This window comes from Sturnus vulgaris, chromosome 5 (assembly GCF_052056855.1).
Source record: "Sturnus vulgaris isolate bStuVul1 chromosome 5, bStuVul1.hap1, whole genome shotgun sequence".
NCBI lineage: Eukaryota > Metazoa > Chordata > Aves > Passeriformes > Sturnidae > Sturnus > Sturnus vulgaris.
In genome coordinates this window covers 28,412,030-28,432,051 of record NC_142247.1, presented here as the reverse complement: position 1 = coordinate 28,432,051, position 20,022 = coordinate 28,412,030, and the positions used below count along the sequence as shown (strand labels likewise).

Genomic DNA, 20,022 nt, shown 5'->3' with positions numbered 1-20,022 from the left:
CTGTTGCTGCTGTGGCTGCCCATGGTGCATGATGCTAAAGAAGTGATTTTAGATTGTGGCTTCACAGCTTTAAACTTCCTTTTCCTCATGCAGCAGCCTTTTAGCCTTCCTCACAGGGCTAACGCAAAAGTGATTGAAATCAACACAGCAACCCCATCCAGATTTTGACAGTTTGGCACACAGCCCAAATCCTCACACTTGCCAGTGTTTCTTAGAAATTTTTACTTTTTCACTTAATTGATCGGAACCTGGTGTGATTCTCCCAGTACTTCAACACTGACTGTTCTAGAATAGCATTTTCCATTCCAAATACTATTCTTGCTCTCATGTTTTATTTTAAACAGCTTCAGCTTTTTCATATATAGAGTTGTTCAGGCATAAATGTAAGAAACGTGCTACTTAAAAAGGTAACAGAAACAGAAGACAAATCAACTCCCTGCAAAGAAAGATCCCTGCCAGGAAATTTCCAGTAGCATCCAGTATTTTTAGCATTTATAAAATTTAAAAAACAAAACACAAAACCTAAGCATCATTATTTTGAAAGTTTTTACTTTTCATCTAATCCACCAGCATCTGCTGAATATTTTATTGCCATACTGCAACATATTTATAATTCATCTCATCATTTCTTCAAATTTGTTAAGGAAAGAAATTGTTATACCTTTACAATCCTCTGTAAATTCTTCTGTGAACACAAATATTTCCTGGCCATATCAGTAAAATCTAAAACTTTCTACTTCAAAAATATTTGTAATTGTTGTGATCACTTAACAAATCATAAATGAGTCTAATAAGCCATGCTGTCCATTCACTGCCTTTTCTGAAATGAATTCCTCAGCACTGGGGAGAGAAAAAGCATTTTTCTGTGGTTAAAGTAAGTCCAAATTACATGTTTGAAATCTTTTCTAATAAAAAGAGCAAAGCAATAAGCGGATTATCTCTTTAAACATAGTATAGGAAGGTTGGAGGCCCCGGAGACATTTTCCATAGCCTCTATCTCTGATACATAGCAACATTATCTTCAGCTAGAGAGGGTCCTATGACCCTGGAGCTCAATTTTAATTTGATCTTCTTCTTTAAAGAGGTTTCTACTATTCCTCTCAAGTTATTCTGCATATTCTTATTTTGGGTTGGTTTTGTTTGGTTGTTATTTCATTGTTGTTTCATAATATGAGATAAAACAGTCTCAGCTTTTTGATCTGCTGGTTTGATCATGTTATACGGATATTTAATGTAACTTCTTCCCTATCAGAACCAGAGTATGCATCAGCACAAATGGTAGGCAAGTTCCAGCTGTCAGGGGAGAAAGAACTAGGATGGTAAATTCATTTCTAAGGCCTCCCTCCTCCTTCCTCCAGTCGTTCTAAGTTTCAGAACTGGTCTCCCTAGCCAATAATGTATGGTGGGAGCATAAAGGAGCTTTATACTCTTTAGAGCAGCAAGCAAACCTATTGGTTTTGATGGGGCAGAGGTATCATGACTGCTCCCACAGAGGCTCAAAAATCCCAAGTGCCCTTTACCAAGAAGAAAAGAAAACTAAGGAGCTCCACTTGGACTTCTGCGGGCTGGAACGTGGCCCCAGACCCGCCTGGCTTATGTAGCCCCAGCAAGGGAGTTTCCTCACGTTCCCATGCCCTTGTTCCCCTTTCTTTTCCTGGAACGGGCACTGTCACTCACACATGTTGTCAGGAAGGGATATTTTCTCAGTGTTCCTTTTCTCTGCCTTTATCTCCGTCGGTGCATCCAGTCCTCACCGTGTACTGCTGGTACTGCTGAAGGGAAGCATTTCCTTGGAGGCACCGATTTGAGTCGACCAGTAAGGTCGCAGCAGGCATCTGTGACTACTTGATGGGATTAGCAGATTATGAGAAAGCGTGTTTGCTGTGGGCTCTGAGAAAGGGAAAATGGGCAGGTGGATGCTTGGATGTGGTTAAACTATGCATGAAGTCCTGATGGTCATTTCGGCAAAGCCAGGAGCACAGGATCAGATGGGCGGCTGCAGGTCAGAATTGGAACATCAAGCCAGCAACCAGGGAAGTCTCTGGATTGTCCTACCACTTGCAGAGGATTGAGAATTAAGTATTTCAGCCGCGGCAGGTGAGAGAAATCTTCACAGATTGCCCATTCCCAAGATAAGTGCTTGACAAAAGCAGCTTTTCTTTTGCATCAAACAGCTTTGCTGCAAAATAGCTTTGCTGCATCAATGCAGACTGAGCCCCGAGGGATTTTAACAGATACATTCTGTTGTTAATGAAGGGCAGTTTAGAAGGGGCCAGGGGTTCAGAATTGCCTCGTGGTTGTGCTCTGAAGTCACTGAGGATCTCTGCATGTATCTGCATCTCATCTGGGATGTAAGAGAGTAGCTCTGCCATACAGAAAGATGTCTGGTCCACATAGGGACAGATATCTTCCCTGTTAGATATTCTCATACAATGTATCAGAGGAGTCTTCTAGAGTTTCTTGCTTCTTAGGTGTCTGCAGAATGATGAAAAGGAGAAAAAAGAAATGGAGGAAAATTATTCAAAAGATGATGAATTAATTCTTAATAAGCAGACACTGACGTTTGTTCTGTTAGAAATGGCTATAAGTGATCTGCTGAAACAGAAGCCAGTACAGTGAGAAATGCTGCTTCACCAGTGACGAACGTGACTAATCCAGCCCAAGGGATAAAGATGCCTCCTTTACTAGTCACTCTTCCCCAAAAAACCTGTCAGACAGGGAGGGGAGGGAAAATTGGACTCAGTAAGAAAATAAATCACTTTGGATTCTGTGAAGGAGGAATTCCCTGACCTCCTCAATCCTGTTTCTTCAACAGTTGAGTCTATTCCTCACGACCGTTCCTTGTGTAGACAAGGTGCTGACAGACTGATATTTTAAGTGCTGTGTGGCACAGGCCTGCTGTAAGCAAGGTTACACAGCAAGTAGCTAAAATGCCACCGGCTGAACTAAACCCTACCTACACTAGCATTTTCTCTGTTGCCACCACCAAAGGGAAACACTATGGAAGTGTTGAGTGGAGGCACCTCCAAAGCATACAGGATTAACCCGTTGCTATCCAAGCTGGCCGATGGTCCAGAGTGACAGCATGCAAATGCTCTTTTCAGGGCTTTCTGCCCGGATTCCTTTACAGTTCCCCTTCAGTTGTGCAGCACCCTGCAGCAAGGGTTGGGCTGGACCCTCTGAAACAGAGCCAGCCACCATTCAGCAGTCTCAGCTCCCACTTGCAGGCCAAATCCCCTGATCCACAAGTCTCATTCTTAGGGAAAACACTCTCTTGTATTCTGGCAAAGACAGCTGGGGTACAAGTGTCTCAAGTGGTCACAGCCCAGGATGACTGAGGGAAGCTGATCAAGGTGCTTGCAACCATAGTGGATAATGCAAACTCTGCAGTGCTGAGCTCATGGGATCCTGCCACTCACACTTCCTCCAGACCAGCACAAGAACTGAGGGCACTTGCAGTTGTCTGCTCTCAGTGTGAGAGTTCATCCCATCCTCTCTCTTTCTCCCATCTCTGGTTTGACCTTTACCCCACCCTGGTCAAGACTGCTGGCACCAGACCCACTCACACACAAATGCTCCTCTGCTGTTGTTTTGTTGCTGCTCTGTTTTAGAGACCCTCTGTCCCTCCAAGCAGCAGTTCAATGGTGTGGGCCACACACAAGCAACTCAGCACAGGCCAAACAGCTCTCTGGTAGGGAAAAACCCCACATATTCTTCATCTTAACATCCAGACTGAATAATTTCAGAGGGGGAAGCTGGTAAAGGTATATAGAAGAATAAACAGGATCAGAAGGAGGAACCCTATCCAAATAATTCAAAATGCAGCAAAATACAAATGCAGGGATGCTGTCTTTTCCAGTGCATCATATAAGACAAGCCTAGATAGAACAACCCATCCTTCCCCTCAATAACCAGGAACCTGCCACTGCTTTTGGTACCACCACCATGGTGGTGACACAGCAGTAACTGCAGGAGGCCAGTGGCCATGGGACCAGACCATATGACAAGCAGCTGTGACACAAAGGGGGCTGCTTGATTTTAGACCACCTTTTCCTAAAACGTGGGAGTTGTGAAAATTTCTCAGACACTGGAAAATACTGTTCTTTATGAAAGAGAGGGCTGGTGCAACCAGGGAAACTCTCTCCAGTAGAACATTAATGGAAGAAAGCAGCAGATATTTTCCAGGAACATTTTCTAGCATTGGAAGAGGATACATTTTTTAAGCAGATAAGAGGTCTGGAGAAGAAAAGAAAAATTAGATTCAGAAGACGGGAAGAAAACATTCCCTGGGGCCCCTGATGCAAGTTCTGTCCATATGAAACAGCTGATGCCTGCCAAAGGCAGGGTAGAAGGCTGTGTGGGCCTCTGGTCTGCTTCATGTGGCCCCCACAACTAATTTACACCTGCATATTCCTAGTTGTCTCTATTTTCAGTATGAGTGAATTTAGTTCCTTGTCTCTCACTCATAATTCTCAGCCCAACAAGAAGATCCAAGTCCAAAACATACCCACACTCTTTTCCTGAGCACCAGAGCTGACAGCAGAGATTGTATAAGCCCATGGTAGCTTCTGCTACCATGAAATGGCTCTCAGGTGCTTAATGTTGGTAAGAGGAAAGCTGTGTTCAGGGTCTGCTGCTGGTGCAGAGATTCCTTCAGCCCAGAGGATGTCTCAGCTGCCTAAATAATCTGGAAACGGCAATAACAGGACCAGCACCTGCCCAACTCTTCATGAATGCCTGTCTTGTTCAGAGGGAGCAGTCATGCCAAACCCCTCAGTGCCTTTCAGCATACGTCATACAGCAAAGCATCTGTACAAAACCGTGAGTGCCAGAACGGGTGGAGCTGCAGGAGCCACGGTTCTGCTGGAAGAGAGAAGATAGGCTACATGTGCAGCCCAGCTGGTGAGTGCATGCCACATCCCAGTTTCTCTTTTTGGTGGGACTGGAGACACATTTACTGCCTGCCAGGTCATGAGATTATGTGGAGTTTCTTTCCTCAGGTGCCCGGGGCATATGGGAACTTCGCAAAAACGCAGCCCTGGCCCTTACCTTCCCTGGAAGATTCTTTCCATGTGGTGGGTTGTTTGTGTTGTTCTCGAGGCTAGAATAGACATCAACTTGCTGCACATCCAGGCTCTGCACAGAGAAGAGAGAAGAAAGTAGGCATCAAATAAAATACTTCGGTTTAATATAGCTAATTACCAACTCAGTTGTTCCCCATCTCATGCCTGATATTTTTTAGGAACCCCTGCCATCTCCAAAATTTTGAAGTTCCTGACCTTAACTTGGGCAAACAGGAAATCCTTTTCCCCTGAAATCCCTACAGTACAGCTACATAGTCTTCTTTTCTTCAGGCTTACAGAGACAGGCTTTGATGTTACCTACCCTGTGCAAGTGGTGGAAAAGAATGCCAATGCTCCTCCCTCCCTCTGCTCCAAAATTGTCCCAGAATGCAAAGTTGTGCACCAGGGGGACCACAGGTAAGAGGCTGTGCTTTGCATCACCCAAGACTGTTTAGATGCCTGACAACCACAAGCTCTTGCTCATGATTATTCTGGGGACACAAAGGGGAGAAAACGGGGGAGGCTGGGGGTCCTGAAGCACAGAGGCTATAAAAAATGAACACAGTTTCCGTTTATTGTCAGTTGGGTTTTTTTCCCAAGCCAGAACTCTCCTTTCTTCTTTGAGGGAGCAAATAATAAAAAAATCCATATGCTCCCTCGCCCTCAAACATTACCATGATCCCACTCAACTACACAGAGAAACATACACACGCCCTGCATGAATATGCACCCGTTGTCCCCCAGGTAATCGTGTCACAGGAGATGCATGTCAGTTTGAGTGATATTCCAGATCTGCCTGAAGGATCAAACATAACAATCATGAGGACTTTTCCATGTGTGTTTCAAGGATGACAGCAGGTTGCCAAGGTGGCTGTTTCTCTGGCAACAGGAAGATGGGAGGAGCTCCGGCTGCAAGAGGGGCAGATGGTATTAGCAGAGAGAATGAGGCGCCCTGTAATGCAGTGAGAAGGATGAGCAAAACATGGAGGCTTCATTGGGGGCTGCCAATCACTTGAACCCTCATCATTTCATGCAGAGCTGTAAACACTCAGCATCTTTAAGGATCATGACCAGCAGGACAGTGCTTTGAACAGGACCAGAGCATAGAGCAGCATTGGAGAGTGGGCCTTGGAATAAACAGGCACTTAGACATGAGTTGGCCCCAGTGAAAGGGGCACCACATGGCTCACATTCCCACTGCTACTCTGGAAAAAGTCAAATTCTTTCACCTGTCTGCCTCCTGCTCCCAAAAACCTTCTTTGCATACTCAGACATCTCCACCATTTGCATGTGCACACAGAAAATTCTATTTCCCCACATTCATTTTCAATTCTCTTTGTGATGCTCACAGTGAGGACATCATCTTGTGTGCTGGGCTTCCAGAAGCCCAGCTCCATGTCCCATTGGCAGCCTCTTTCTCTACTCCAGTCTGAAGCCACTTGCAAGTAAGGTGTTTAACCTCCAGAAAAAATGCCCTTCCCTCCACAGCCTTCTTCCCATGGAGGCTGTTAACAATGTTGGTCCTTTTCCAGACAGTTGGAGAGGTGCTGTCTCCAACTACCATTTGCAAGCTAATTACTTTTACTTGGTCACTGATCACCTGCTACAGTCACAGTGGAGGCACACAGGCCACTCTCCTCCCTGCTGACAGATGCCTTCTTATCCCTGAGCAGCCTCCTGTCTCCCTCACATCTGGAAAAGCTCCTGTGCTCTGGAACCCGACTGCACCTGCACTGCAGGAGTTCTGTTTGCTGCTCAAAAAAGCTTGTTTGAAGTGTAAAGCAGATGAAGCAAGTCCCTCAGATTGTTATTTCCAAGCTGCTCATTAACTAAGCAGCTAAGCTGTAAGTCAGAGGATATACAGGTTTGGATCTGGGCAGTGCAGTGAGGCAGAGTTACTCCAGGGCTGCAGGAGGACTAAAAGGTCAGGGAAGGCAGTATAGCGAAAACAGATCGGGTTCCCAGCTGCCCGCTTATTACCAGGCTTTTTGCTACTTTGTATGCTTTTCACAGCATACAGCCACCACCAGGGATTGCAAAGTAAATAGTGGCACCTGGAAGAGCCACTGGGGAAGGTATTTGCTCCCAGGAATGTTCAGCAGGACAGTTTTACAGAAGGTGTTAGAACCCTTCCCACACCATGGATGAGCCTTTCTACCAAGCAGGATAACACCGACCATTTAATGAGCTGTGCCAGCCAGTTCCATCAGCATCTGCTACTTTGATGCCCAGTGCTGCCTCCTCTTCCTTCTGCCCCCAGCTTCAGAACCTGGCCTCACTTTCCTCCAGACTCCAACCTCTTGCTTTCCCACATAGATAGCACAGCTGACACGTGCTGGCCTCCTGTCCAGCCCCTGATCTCTGACCTCCTTTGTCTCATCACTAGGAGTTACTTCTCACTGGTCCTTCCTTTTTTTTCCTTGCCTTAGATTACCCCAATGCTGATCACAGATTTTTTCCTTCCCCATGAATTAAGCATTGAGTTCAACACCCACCAATCGATTTTCACAACTCACCTAGTTTCAAACATAGTTTACAGGGCTGAGTTTACACCACGCAGAGCCCCAACAAAAACTAGCTGTGGGGCACCAGAGTTATCATTCAAAGGAAATCAGGTTTGTCAACTTTCTATTCCCTTCATCTGTCCTGAGGGCCCATCCAATGCAGGTTTCCATCCCAGAGTTCTCCCCCTCTCTCCTCCTCTGCCCATTACACCTTGCAGGGCTGTGCTTGCTGCTTTCCAGATCACAGCCCTGCTCTCAGCCTGTGCCTTGTCTGGACTGGGAGTTGCTGCTTCAAGCCCCCCTACTGCAGCAGCTGCTCCACAACAGAGGAAAACTCCCCTGGGCAGACTCGTACCCCCCAGCATGCAGGAGATGGCCCCAGGCTGCATGCAGCCCTGCCAAAGAGGACCAAGCCACCTGTCCTGCACACAGGGCTGGCCAGGAACCCTGCACAGCTGATGTGTGGTTAAAAGGCTTCAAAGAAAGGCTGCTTGGGCCAGGTCCATAGGGCTCCTGCAAACACAGGGGCCCAGCCAGCTCCTGGGATTGCCTGTGCCTAAGGCTGGCTCTGCTGGCTTGCTATATTAGCCTTAGTGGAGCCTGAACAGAATAACATGATGAAACATGTAATTAAGATGGAGCTAAGGATGCATGACGAGGCCGACTGAGCGAGAAATGGATTTGATTTTTTTTTGTCTCCTTGCAGAAATCATCCACTTCAGCAGGAAACTACCCATTCAAATTTTTATAAGCCTGAATTAAAATTACTTGATACAAATGAAAAGGTTTATAACCTGCAACCTCCTTTACCCAAAGCATTGCCTTTTGCCCATAATAAACATATCATATACAATACATAGTGCTCTTTTAAACTGTTACTCCAAAGATTAAAGGACGACAAAATGGTGCCCCACTGCCTCCCCCACCCCCCACAGTGAGAATGAGAAGGGGCAGGCCCATCCTCTTGTAGGTATCTGCCTCCAATCAGGTCTCCTGCCTCCCTGGCAGAGCTTTGCTCCTCTCTGTAGTACATTCTCCAGAGCTTTGCTTTGTTTAGTTTAAATGATTAATGCAGCAGAACTCACAGGTTTTCCTTGGAGAGACTTTTCCTGCCCTTATAGACCTCACAGACAGAAAGGGTTCCTAATATTCAGGCAACATCCTTCTCTACTCACTTTCATTTTATTCCTCCTCATTGGCCCCACAGATCACAAGAAAAAAAATAACAAACTCTTCCCTTCTTAGTGGAGCAGCCATCCCATGGGAGTAAAAGGAGAAAAAGCAATCCATTTAAAATGGAGCTGGACAGGTTGTAAATGGGATTAGGAGTCATGGTTACTTGAGGCAGCTGAGGTCTAGGTCTGACATTTCAGTGGAGCCACTTCAATCCCACTACCTATGATACTGCAGCTACTGGACTCGAGGAGTGGGAGCAGTTAGCATTCCTAAGTCTGGCAAATGGAAAAGGAGATCCTATACAATGAAAAAGAAAACGCTTAAAAAAAGAAACTCCCTTTACTTTCTCCTTGCCCATTTCCCCCTGCTAGCTAGTGTGCCTGCTCAGGACTGCAGTGGTCTGTGACACTGGCACTAGTGAAGGTACCACAGCAGAAACAAAACAGCTGGGAGTTGTTCAGGGGATCATGCCTCTGCCCCTTTCCTGAGCCATCATTCTCCAACTGGGAAGGGCATATCCTTGTGACACTCTGCCAGTACAAGGTGGGGATGAGAGTCCCTCTTCTTTCCCGACTTTTGGAGACCCTTCTACCTCTTCCACCAGGAACCCTCCCTGGCCCCACACTTGCTGCTCTGTGCTGCTGGCAGAGGGAAAGGGGCTGCTCAGCAGGGCATGGGGCAAGGCTTGGGCACTGGGAAGGCCATGACTGGGACCAGGATGGAAATACACCCAGTCCTGAGAGAAGCTAAGCAGGGCAAGGTCACCAAGACCAGGTGGTATGAAGGTATTGCTTATGTTTCACATCATGATACTGGCATTGTCTGTACCACGGCAGGGAAAGGAAGGGCTGTACCATGATGTGGACAGAAGAGATGACGGGTGATCGTGGTACTCACGTCATACACAGGAGGCGGTGGTGGGCTGGCTGAAGGAAGCTGTGTTTCTACCTTCTGTCTCAAGATATTTGGCTGGCTCCTTCTAGGGCACAACACCTGCTCAGGATAAGACACCAAATGAAACATTTAGAGAAAACCACATGTCCCCAAAGCTAAAATGAACACCAAAGTCATATCAAAGCCAGTTGTTCAAACACCTCCCAAATGCTTCCACAAGAAAGAGTGCTGGCAGTGTCTGCACAATATGTGCTGGTTACTTTCCTCACTGCATGGTTAAGTGTAGAATCCAGTGACTTACACTGGAGCAGTGCAAAGGAGAACTGGGCTCTGTGTGTACATATAAAGCATTTTTACCATCAAAACCTTACTGGCTGAAGGGTGTATTAACTACTGAGCAACACAAAACAATGCAATAAGACAGGGAGTAAAGCAGGGCACTGGCCATAGTGGAGAGAGGAATTTCAGAGAGGCAAAATGCAATTATTTTTATCAGGATTTGGCAGGGAAGCTTTTCCTAATACACAGAGTCTACAAAAGAGCACCAGACAATCATTGATGGTGACATATAGTCAGTGATACAAGTCCAGCATGGAGTTGAAGGAAGAAGGTCCCTCCGTCTGAAATGTTTCTTGTATCAGATGAGTTCTCCTTGAACACATTCCATTCACACACAGAGAAGGGTTAGCCCTGCTCAGCAAGCAAGAGAAGAGGCAGAAAAGGCAGAAGGCTTTGCTAAGTATCTCTGTTCTAATTCAGAAAGAAGTGGGATGATTATATTCACATCACATGAAAACGACAAACTGCTTTCCAGTCCATTAGTAACTAAGGAGGATGCTAAATAGCTTCTCTTAAAGATAAACATTTTTAAACCAGCAGGTCTGAGCAAGCTGTGGTGAGAAATATGGGCTGTGTTCTGCAGGAGGGCAAATGTAATGACTGCACAATCTCTTCAGACCCCAAAGAGAGGCCATAAGTCTGAGATTCACTAGTCCACCTCAAAACCCAGACATGCCAATTGGTGAGTCGTGACAGTGCCTCCTTTCCTCGTCCCCACAGAGACACTGTTTGGCAAATAGGGATGGGGGCCTGTCTCCAGCTGACTCCCTTTGCCTCTTACACTCCTCCCCCACATCAGACTGCCTGCAAGGTCTCACGAGATTGGCTGGGCTGCCAAATACTGCCATTCCGCTTTCAACCTCATGATCTCTGACTGTGTGTGCTGAAGCCTGATGCTCCTTGGAGTCGAAGGAGCACAGCCTCCACACAAAAAAGCATGCAGAGCGTCTGCTGTTGTAGTGGCAGAGAGCAGCTTTGAGGAGTTATGGGGCATACTACACCTAGAAAACAACAATCCCAAATTCCATTCTAAAAGATGTAAGGGTATTTTTAAGCCAGCCTTGAGGCTTCCAGAAGAATGCAGATGATGCTATTGGAACACCTGAGGGTGGCAGTACTAGAAGCAATAGGTTTCCTCCAAACAACAGGGATTCCAGCATCCTGACTCTTTTACAGGGTCCATCTTATCCAGATCTTCCAGCTCTGGTTTTGGCTTTTCTTCTCTCGCCCTCTGAATCCTTTCTTCCCCACCCCTGGTATCCCCTTTGCTCTCAGCTTCCCAGATTCCACTTCCTTGACCCAGCTGGTTCCAACATGGGACACTAGTCTGCTTACCCAAGGGGACCTGTTAATCCAGTCTTAAGACCTCCTTAGTGCTTCCTCACTCCAGATTCCAGTCCCAGTTTACCCCCTGAGCCTCATTCTTCCAGCCTCATAGAATCACTGCTGATGGAAGCCATTCCTGGAGAAGAGACTGTATAGTCCAATCCTTGTCCCTCTATTTTTTTTTCCCAGTTATTTGTAATTTTCACACAGGCTTCCTTGGGATCCTTGTCCTGACCTTGCTCTAAAGCAGAGCATGCTGTAGTCAAAATGATTGCCAGAATTTCTTTAATGGGCAAATCACTTACTCATTTTGTCTTTCCTGTAATCCTTTCTTCTCAGAAAAACTGAACTTAAGAAAATAAACTGGATCGGACACCCAGCATGGAAAATTTCAGCATGACGACCTCTAATTCCAAATGGAATTAATTCCTAGAATGGGTCAGGTATTGCTCGTTATTACTTGCCTTTCTTTTCCACAGAAGCAGAGCTGTTGCAGCGATGCTCAATACTGCAAGAAGAACAGTAAGGGTAACAAGGATTTTCCACCCATAAGAGGTATTTATGTATCCTGTATCTGTAAGAAAGAAGGCAGAAGGTTCACAGTCCAAGTGGAAGTTACAACCCTGCTGTATTTTTCACCCTGGAAAGAGCCTTGTGAAAACCAAAATACAGGAGTATAGAATATGGTGGCAAAAATGCACACACCCTTCAAAACATTCTCTGACTGAAGAGAGTAGGGTGCAGCTGAAGAATCACACAGAAGATGCAGGGTATAAGCAGTTCCACTTCACAGAGGGAGGTGACATAACTATGAGAGACAAGAAATTTGGTAGATAGAGGTTGGCAAAGGTCTTTTGTGATAGGAGCAGGAAGACAGATGGTGGAATGCACACAAGCCACATGAACTGGGAAGATGGGTACCGTAGGCATCCTCTGTACAGTATAGCAAAGCTACTTCATCACAGCTCTTTGCATTTACATTAACAAGTTCTTCATATCCAATAGTCAGTAAAGCACATCCAGCCAGTCAGCAGCATGCAGATCCCTACCACTTTTCTTTAACGTTCCTTTTACGTTGCATCAGGCTTTCCACTGCTTTCCAGTGTGCTCATTAACAGACCAACTCCTTGTACCAAATGGAAAAGAGGGAGGCATGTCGGTGAGGCCATAACCTGTTCCTGAGTCCCTAAAACTGAGCATGCTGAACCTGCACACATGATTACAGCAAGCACCCTAATGACTGACCTTATCAGCTGCCTCTCTCACACTGCTGAAGGACAAAACACACTGTCTCTTGAACACTGACACCTAAAAGCACCAGTGCTCAGGCTCCCTGGATAGATTCTGACTCCCAGGAGGCTGTGGAAGAGCAGATATGAATTACTGCCTCTTCATGTCCCCATCTATGCATTGGGAATAGCAGCGCAGGTTACCTGTGCTAAGTACATTCAACCCTGATGGCAGTCAGTATTGGGCATTAAGCATTATTCATACCTGACTTCATAGCATGTGTGGACAGAGAAAAAGAAGAGCGAAGTTCAGGTTTTCATAGTCAGATCCAGCTGATTTTTAACCTCCTGCCCTTTCTTTCTGGTTGTTCACTTACCTCTAACAAGGACAAACACTCCCCTTCCCGTTTTTTGGATATCACTCCATTTGACCTTGCAGTAGTATGTGCCAGTAGAAGAGGTGTTCTCAAGTGGTGTGACTGTGTAGTTGTAAAATAAGGTAGCAGTCGTGTTCTCTGCTCCAGGAGGAATGGCTACATTTTTCGAAAAACTGTGGATAGATGTCTTCTGATCCAGTGCATTAATCCAGTAATAGCAGATTGAAAATTTGGTGTATTTCGGCATATAAGGGAAGATGACTTTACAGGGGATGGTTATTCCTTCCTTGAGCAGGGCAACCTGGATTGGAGGTTCCTGCCGTACATCGACATTTCCCCCTGTAAGGGTAATAATTGTTAGCAGTCACCTGACCTCACTTTCTGTGAGGAGAGAATGGCTGCCCCGAAGACAGGATCACTCTGAAAATAACCATACACCAGAAATTGCCTGTAGCATGCAGTGCTGGCCCTTGTCAGCTGAGTGATTCAGAGCACGTGCCCTGTGTGATCTGCCACATCTCTTGGGTAATTGCTGTCTGATCCACGATAGCCTGCTGCATTCACAGGCTTCCCCTTTTCCCTTGTGAGCTCCTCCATACAACGCCAGCACGCAGAAAGACAGGAAATGAAGCAGGAAGCGAACTGATTTTGCAGTGGTGTATGAACGCATTTACAGCAGGTGAATAGAAAGTGATTTTCCATGATAAATGCTAGCTGGTCATCTCCTGAAACTCCCAAGGTATGACGACCGCTTGGGAATCTATGTGTGGTTGTGTGATGGCTCTGAGGCAGTGAAGGTGTTATCAGTGGGACTGTGTATTTTTGAAAAGCAAGTGAGGAAGGAAATTGCATATTCCGTATAGGGGCCAGCACCACGGCCATGAGAAATAAGCCACAGCTTAATCACTCCAAACTTTTGCTGCTCTAAAATGGGAGCAAAGCACAATGTTAGCTACAGGAACTATCTGCAGATGACTGCAGATCTTAGGTATTTATATGTGACAGTATCTTAGGCAGAGATGAGAGAGCATGCCCTTCATGTGCTTCCTCCCAAAACATTTAAGGCAGTTTAAAGTGATCTATCACTGTAACTCAGTAGACAGTGATGTCAGAAGTTAAAAGAGAGGACAAATATAATGGGGAACCACACCACAGTTCACTCCCTGTTTTGTTTGATAAAAGGGAAAAAAACCTAAGAGTGGGCCACAGGCTAGTAAGGAGGCTGGGATACAGGACTCCTTTGGTTCCCAGCAAAATCTGGGTCCAATATCAGGATCAATGTCTGGATCTATTTGTTTGTCAGCTGATATAACACCACATATAAAGCAACTTAAGAGGAGGCTCTTTGAGAAAGGGAACTGGAAACTTACAATTCTTCTCACAAAATGAAGGATTCTTTTCAGAGACATGAAAACAAAAGAGGGGAAAAAAGAGTAGAGAGAGAAAGTAGGGGATGGGCATTCCATTTATGCTTTTGATGGGATTCCCTAGAGTTCTGCATCTATGAACAGGCTCATAACAAGGTATTAAAGGTGTCCCAGAGCACAGCCAGGCTTGCTTTTCTGTCACTATGGACTAACACTGCATCACAACAGCAGCGTCACCTCAGTACAGCAGGAGCTGGCATTGGAAAAGGCAACTCAGACTTAGCACTGCTGAATGCTGAGCACTGAGGATTTGTGGTGGGAGACAACAATGGAGAGAGGGCACAGCTTCTGCTCAGAAAGGACTGTCGGGAAGTACCATATGTTAAGGAAAATTCTCTACAGATCACGTAGCCAGAAACAACAGCCTGACAGTAAGAAAAAGCTTAGGTTACAAGACCAGAGAAAGGTTCTTGGCTGTAAAAGCAGATACAGTATAGTCCTCAGGAACATGCTCAGTCCTGTGTACAATAGTTACGATATTATGGAAAGGTGGTAACAAAATCCTACAGACACTGTGGGAGTGATAACCCAAGTGGTTTATTCTGGGCTATATTTTTCAAAATCATTCATCATCCTTCTTCTCATCCCTACATAGCAGAACACACATGAATATAGTTTCTATATAAGACACAGCTAAGCACTACTGTAACAAAAGAGAGGAGAGATCCATCTTCTTGTATTATCCCAGAAGCCACTAGGTTGAAATGAACATACCAAGGAAAAAGCCAAACCATTTTATTTAGGTTATCTAACCCTTCTCCCACGTTCCCCCTTTCTTGAGGATTCACTCTCTTAGCTTTGAAATGCTTAAAAGACAGAAATAGCAGCAGCGTGCAAATTCCTAGAGGGGATCTCTGGAAATTAGCAAAAGATAGCAGCTGGAAATGCTCTAATATGAAAAAACGAGAGTAAACAAAAGGAATTAAAAAGAAAATACTTGTTTACCTCCACACTGAAGCAACCAAAGGAACAGGAAGATGACTTTTAGATTAGGGATCATGACGGGGGGGGGTCAAAGGCTGTAAGAACACAACCAGACACAAAGATCCGAAAGGCAAAGGAGATGGGGGTTTGTCAGGTATTTCATGCCAGGGCAGCTGGCTGATGCCCTCCTGTTTGTGAAGGGAAAGGCGGGATGTACACACACCACATTTGGCAAGCAGTTCCTGGCAGATGCAAGCTCTTCTGCTTTTTGGTCAGACTCCTCCCCACACCAGGGTTGACTTCTCTGTACTACAATGATGGTGTTAGATCTACCAGCGGGTGTCTAAAGACTAGACCACAAGCACTTTAACACACAGAGCTTTGCTTCCTGATGACCGTAAAATATCGCAAGCATTTAAAACACACTTTATCACCTTCCACCGTGGCATAAAAACTTGAGTATGGGATCACCTGTTTTACCTTCAACACAGAAAACCAGTACACATGAGTAGTCAGTACAGAGCAAGGGGTTTGCTGTACCCCTGACTCCACAAAATGGCTCTCCACAGCCAACTTCTCCATTAGATCCCTTCAGAGGAAGGCACTCACATTCACAAAGTGAGAACAACCAGACAGCAAATTCATCCCAAACAGCTGGGCTGTTTCAGACCCACACCATGCTGGCTCTGAATCAGCTTCACAACGCAGATAAGCTTTAAGTAATCTATTGTAGGCAAATCTAAGGAGAGCCCTTTGAAGAAGAAAAACCACGTTTTGTGGGAGGCTCCTGCCGCCTATACTCACGAAGAGTCTTTGATTTTCAATGAATGCTTGTTTTTAGCTAAGACATCTGCAATGCAACAGCTGAGCAGCATCTGACTCATAAAAACTCCTGTGGCTGAAAGGTCTTCACTTCTCTTTAGGCAGCTTCCTCCTTTCACACTTCTTGTTGCACTGTCCACAAGAAAGCACTCTGCTGCAGCTTCAAGGGTGCCCACTCACATGGGGTGCTCTTCTGCAGAGACTGGTGGGTGATGGCCATGGAGGGAAAGACCTAAAGCAGCAGATGAGCCTGTAAGCTTCATGTATTCAAAAGCACTATCGGTTGTTTTATCCCTCCAGACTTTGTAGGAACGAGGTTTACTCCAAACAACCTTTGGTTTACAGCACTTTTCCCCCGTTCAGCCTGGGACACCTTCTGCCAGGGACACCACCTCCTTCCAGGAGGAAGGGGTCTTGACACAGGTGGAGGCATGCAGCTGCATTATGCCCAGGGATGGCTCCAGTACCTTGCTGAGAGCCCTGACAGATGGGAAGAGGAGAAAGTCTTTGTGTGGCTCTGCAAGGCCGGTGCAGCAGCTGCACTCCTCCAGGGAAGGTTTATCTCAGATTAGCCAAAACCAGCTCCTCTCCTCAAGACATGCTGATGTGAGCTGCACGGGGCTGGTCTCAGCTGGAAATCACTCCTCACAGGTCTTAATGCTGAGCAGCAACGACAATCAAAAGCAGTAACAAGACACTTGGGGCCCACTTGGTATTTCAGATATGGAGGCACAGATCGGGCAGCTGTGGCTCTGGGGTCACAACAGTGTTCAGAAGCCTTTCTCAGGCCTGAACGGCATCTCAAGGTAGTTGGGGCAGAGGGGAGAAGGAAGCAGAGGCTCGCTACCTTTCTGTGGAAGAACTCCTCTGACTAGTGACGGCTTCCTCGGCTCTTATATCATGCTCATCCCCATGGTAGCACACAGCTTTGTAATTTCCAGTATTGATGTATTTCTAGAGGACAGAACATGCTGCTCCTGCCAGTGATGTGTTTTAACCGTTATCAGCATTTATCTGCTCCAGGAATTCAGGGTGATAAGTGGATTAAGTGCGGTAGGTTTGTAGGGCTGCTAGGTCAACATCGTCCTTCCGTCCTCTTCCTATAAACAACCCTGTTGCCACTTGAAATGCCAAGTTCTAGAAATATCGCTGTCTGGAATTTAAAAAAAAAAAATCTAGCAGTTCAAAAGAGATCACACATAAGACTCAGCTGTGGGATTAAAGGCACAGCCAGGCCAGAAATACATTCACTGCTGGGATTTGCTATGGTAGAGCTCACTGAAAAGAAATGGCTTTGAAACGACTACCCAGCAGCTATTAACTGCGAGACAGGATGACATTCTGTTCCTTAGAGCCTAAAGGGAGCCTCAATCTTTGAATGTTAAATTCTAATTCAATTTGGTCTGGGGATTCTGAACTGAGTTTTAACCCTGGAGACATAAATGGGAGGAAGATGAGGAAAAGCTGGCGAGTTGCTATTACCAGCCTGTAGCGGGACTGAACAGATCACCCCAAAACTTAGGTGGAACTAACCTGGATACCTGTGCCAAAGGAAATAAAAAGCTCCAAAGGAATAGGTCATTGTATGACCTTCACACATGCATTATACAGTACATTGATGCATGTGAGCCAGGCCCTGCAGCATGATGAGGAGGGAACTGCCTGGCCAGTTGTACCCCCACCACAGCACTGACTGGCCAGGATCTGTATGGCTTGGTCCTTCCTTTGATGCAGAGAATGCTGACACTTCCTGGAATTAAATACAGGACTGGGACAGATTCAAGCCAGTTTCTGCCTGTAGCTGAAAAGTGGCTATTAATTTCACTCAAGCACTTTAAAAAGCCCACAATAGTGGCCAGCATTCCCAAAGGTGAGGAAAAGCACATTGTTCTGGCACGCACGAACAACAAGTTTGGGCAAGTGCTGCACCTACCTGTTCACAGCTGTGTCCAGTGTACACCCACAAGTCAAAGCACACACACGAGCCCACACATGCCCCCACAGCCAACTCCAGGGAAAGCATTAATTCAAACAAAAAGGCTGCTGCTAGCCAAGGCCAAGGCAAAAGCAATGCTTCAGAGACCACAACAAAGCCTCTTTATTACTGAAGCGTTTAACACCACAACCATCCAAAAGAGAAACACCACTTGGCACACAGAAGAGCTGCAGCAACTCAACAGAGCCTGATTGCACAGAGCGCTTCAGAGCATTACCCAGCGCAGCAGCTCTGGGTTTGCTGCCTTGTCAGAGACCAGCTCGAATCCCCATTGCTGGAAAGCCAGCCAGTGGCAACATGTGCACCTCTGAGGATTCACAATCTCTTTGACTCCTCTAACCCCAGACTCCAAGGCATACAGTTTCCCTCTGTGTGGCAGTAGGAATTACAGCAGAGCCAGTGTGAGAAGTGCCATACCTGTGCCAGCATTTTTACCACTGTTGTGTGTCGAGTGCCTCTCAGCAGGGCTGGATGACGATGAGATAAAAGCTGCCAATGCCCTCGATATGTTTCTACCCACTGAAATGCTCTAGGGAAGAGAATGATCAGTGAATTGATAGGAAAACAGAAAATTAGAGGTGTTGACACCACCATGGGGAAGGGAGGGACAGCTCTCTAATTCCCTTTTACCAGCAAAACAAGTCTGCCTTAGAAATCATCCACTTCTGCTTTTTCTCTGCTCACCTGCTGAAAAGATTCCTAGGAACTAAGTTACCACCACAGGCCTGACGCACTATCAGGACCGTACCGCAGCCTCGCGGTGCTCCCACCCGTTCTCCCTCATAGGCTCCTTGTATGACAAGCTGTGGCCAGCGGGAATTCACCTGGCGGGAGACCTTTGCCTACTCAGGATGACGCTTTCCAGAAGAACATCTACCTGGCCGGGCCTGGGGCTGATGCGAGGCCAGGGCGGAGCGGGCCACGTTAGCTCCGCCCGCTCCAGGGGGTTAAATCTCTCTCCCCCGGGCAGCTCCCCCGCCCCCTGCGGGAGGCCCAGCCGCGCACACCGAGCCCGGCCGGGCCGTACGGCGGTGGCGGGGCGGGCACGGAGGGGCGGCGGCCGCTCCCGCCGACCCGCGCCCTCGCCCACAAGATGGCGCCGCCGCCCCGGCCGCCCCCTCCCTCCTTTCCGCGCCCGCCCGCCCACCCACCACGGGCCCAGGGCACCGGGGGACCGGAGGAGTCGCAACTCTAGAGAAAACGAGCGCGACTAGGATCCACTTAAGGAAAAATTAATGCTAATTAACCGTAATCAACAGCTCGAGGAAGAACTTTTACTCGGCAAGCTGCAGATACTGCAGTCGCAGTTCGCCCGTCAGGCAGGAGCAGCAGCAGACGGGGTGTGCAAAAGGAAAGTGAACCTGTCTGCCGCTGGTCTAACCCGTCCGCGCTGTGTCCTGCCCTTGTCGCCCCTCTCGCGCCAGAGGTCACTGTCCCGCAGCAGCCCAGCCCGGTCATCCCCCCGCACACCTCCTGCCTCACCACCGGCCACTGCCCTCTCCTCTCTGGCAGTGGCAGCCCAGTCACTTCTGCTGAGCCCTTTTGGGGAGAGCGGCCTCCAGCCTTGGGGCAAAGCGCAGGGAGCTGCCGGCAGCATTGCCTCCAGCCCTGGCGACGTCTCTGCACTCACAAGCCATCCCTTCTATGCTGAGAGTGCTCTGGAAACTCCTGCCAGTGGTAGTGAGGAGCACAGTTCTATTATGAACGACAATTCTCAGCTTGCAGAGGCCTCTTGGCACCACATGTGGGTGCTTCCCACCACAAAGCCCAAATACCTGTTTTATGCCACTGACCAGTGATGCTGCACTAGTCAAGGTGCTGGTAATGATGTTCATCTTGCTGTGGTTGCCTCAGCAGGGGCAGGCTCAAAGGAATGTCCCCACAAAGAGCCACCGACACACACCTCGACAGCCCCCATAAGAGTCTGAGTGCAGGAGTCACAGGC

General features: G+C 47.0%; 1 protein-coding gene across 5 annotated transcripts; it reads right to left on the bottom strand.

The window, feature by feature from the left end:
• Positions 1–532: 532 nt before the first annotated feature.
• On the bottom strand, positions 533–20,022 carry NFAM1 (NFAT activating protein with ITAM motif 1). 5 transcript variants are annotated; one of them, XM_088165226.1, is made up of 8 exons: positions 19,871–20,022; positions 18,495–18,606; positions 15,281–17,234; positions 12,909–13,247; positions 11,767–11,876; positions 9,641–9,736; positions 5,050–5,136; positions 533–2,475 (listed from the first exon to the last, which is right to left on the bottom strand). In XM_088165226.1, the coding sequence occupies exons 3-8, from the start codon at positions 15,333–15,335 to the stop codon at positions 2,416–2,418; spliced, it is 747 nt and encodes a 248-aa protein (XP_088021352.1). In that variant the 5' UTR covers positions 15,336–17,234; positions 18,495–18,606; positions 19,871–20,022; the 3' UTR covers positions 533–2,415. The 5 variants fall into 5 exon arrangements, with proteins under 5 accessions (XP_088021352.1, XP_088021351.1, XP_014738169.1 ...); XM_088165225.1 differs by lacking the exon at positions 19,871–20,022 and adding an exon at positions 19,548–19,859; XM_014882683.2 differs by lacking the exon at positions 19,871–20,022 and adding an exon at positions 19,548–19,859 and having other exon boundaries at positions 15,281–16,313.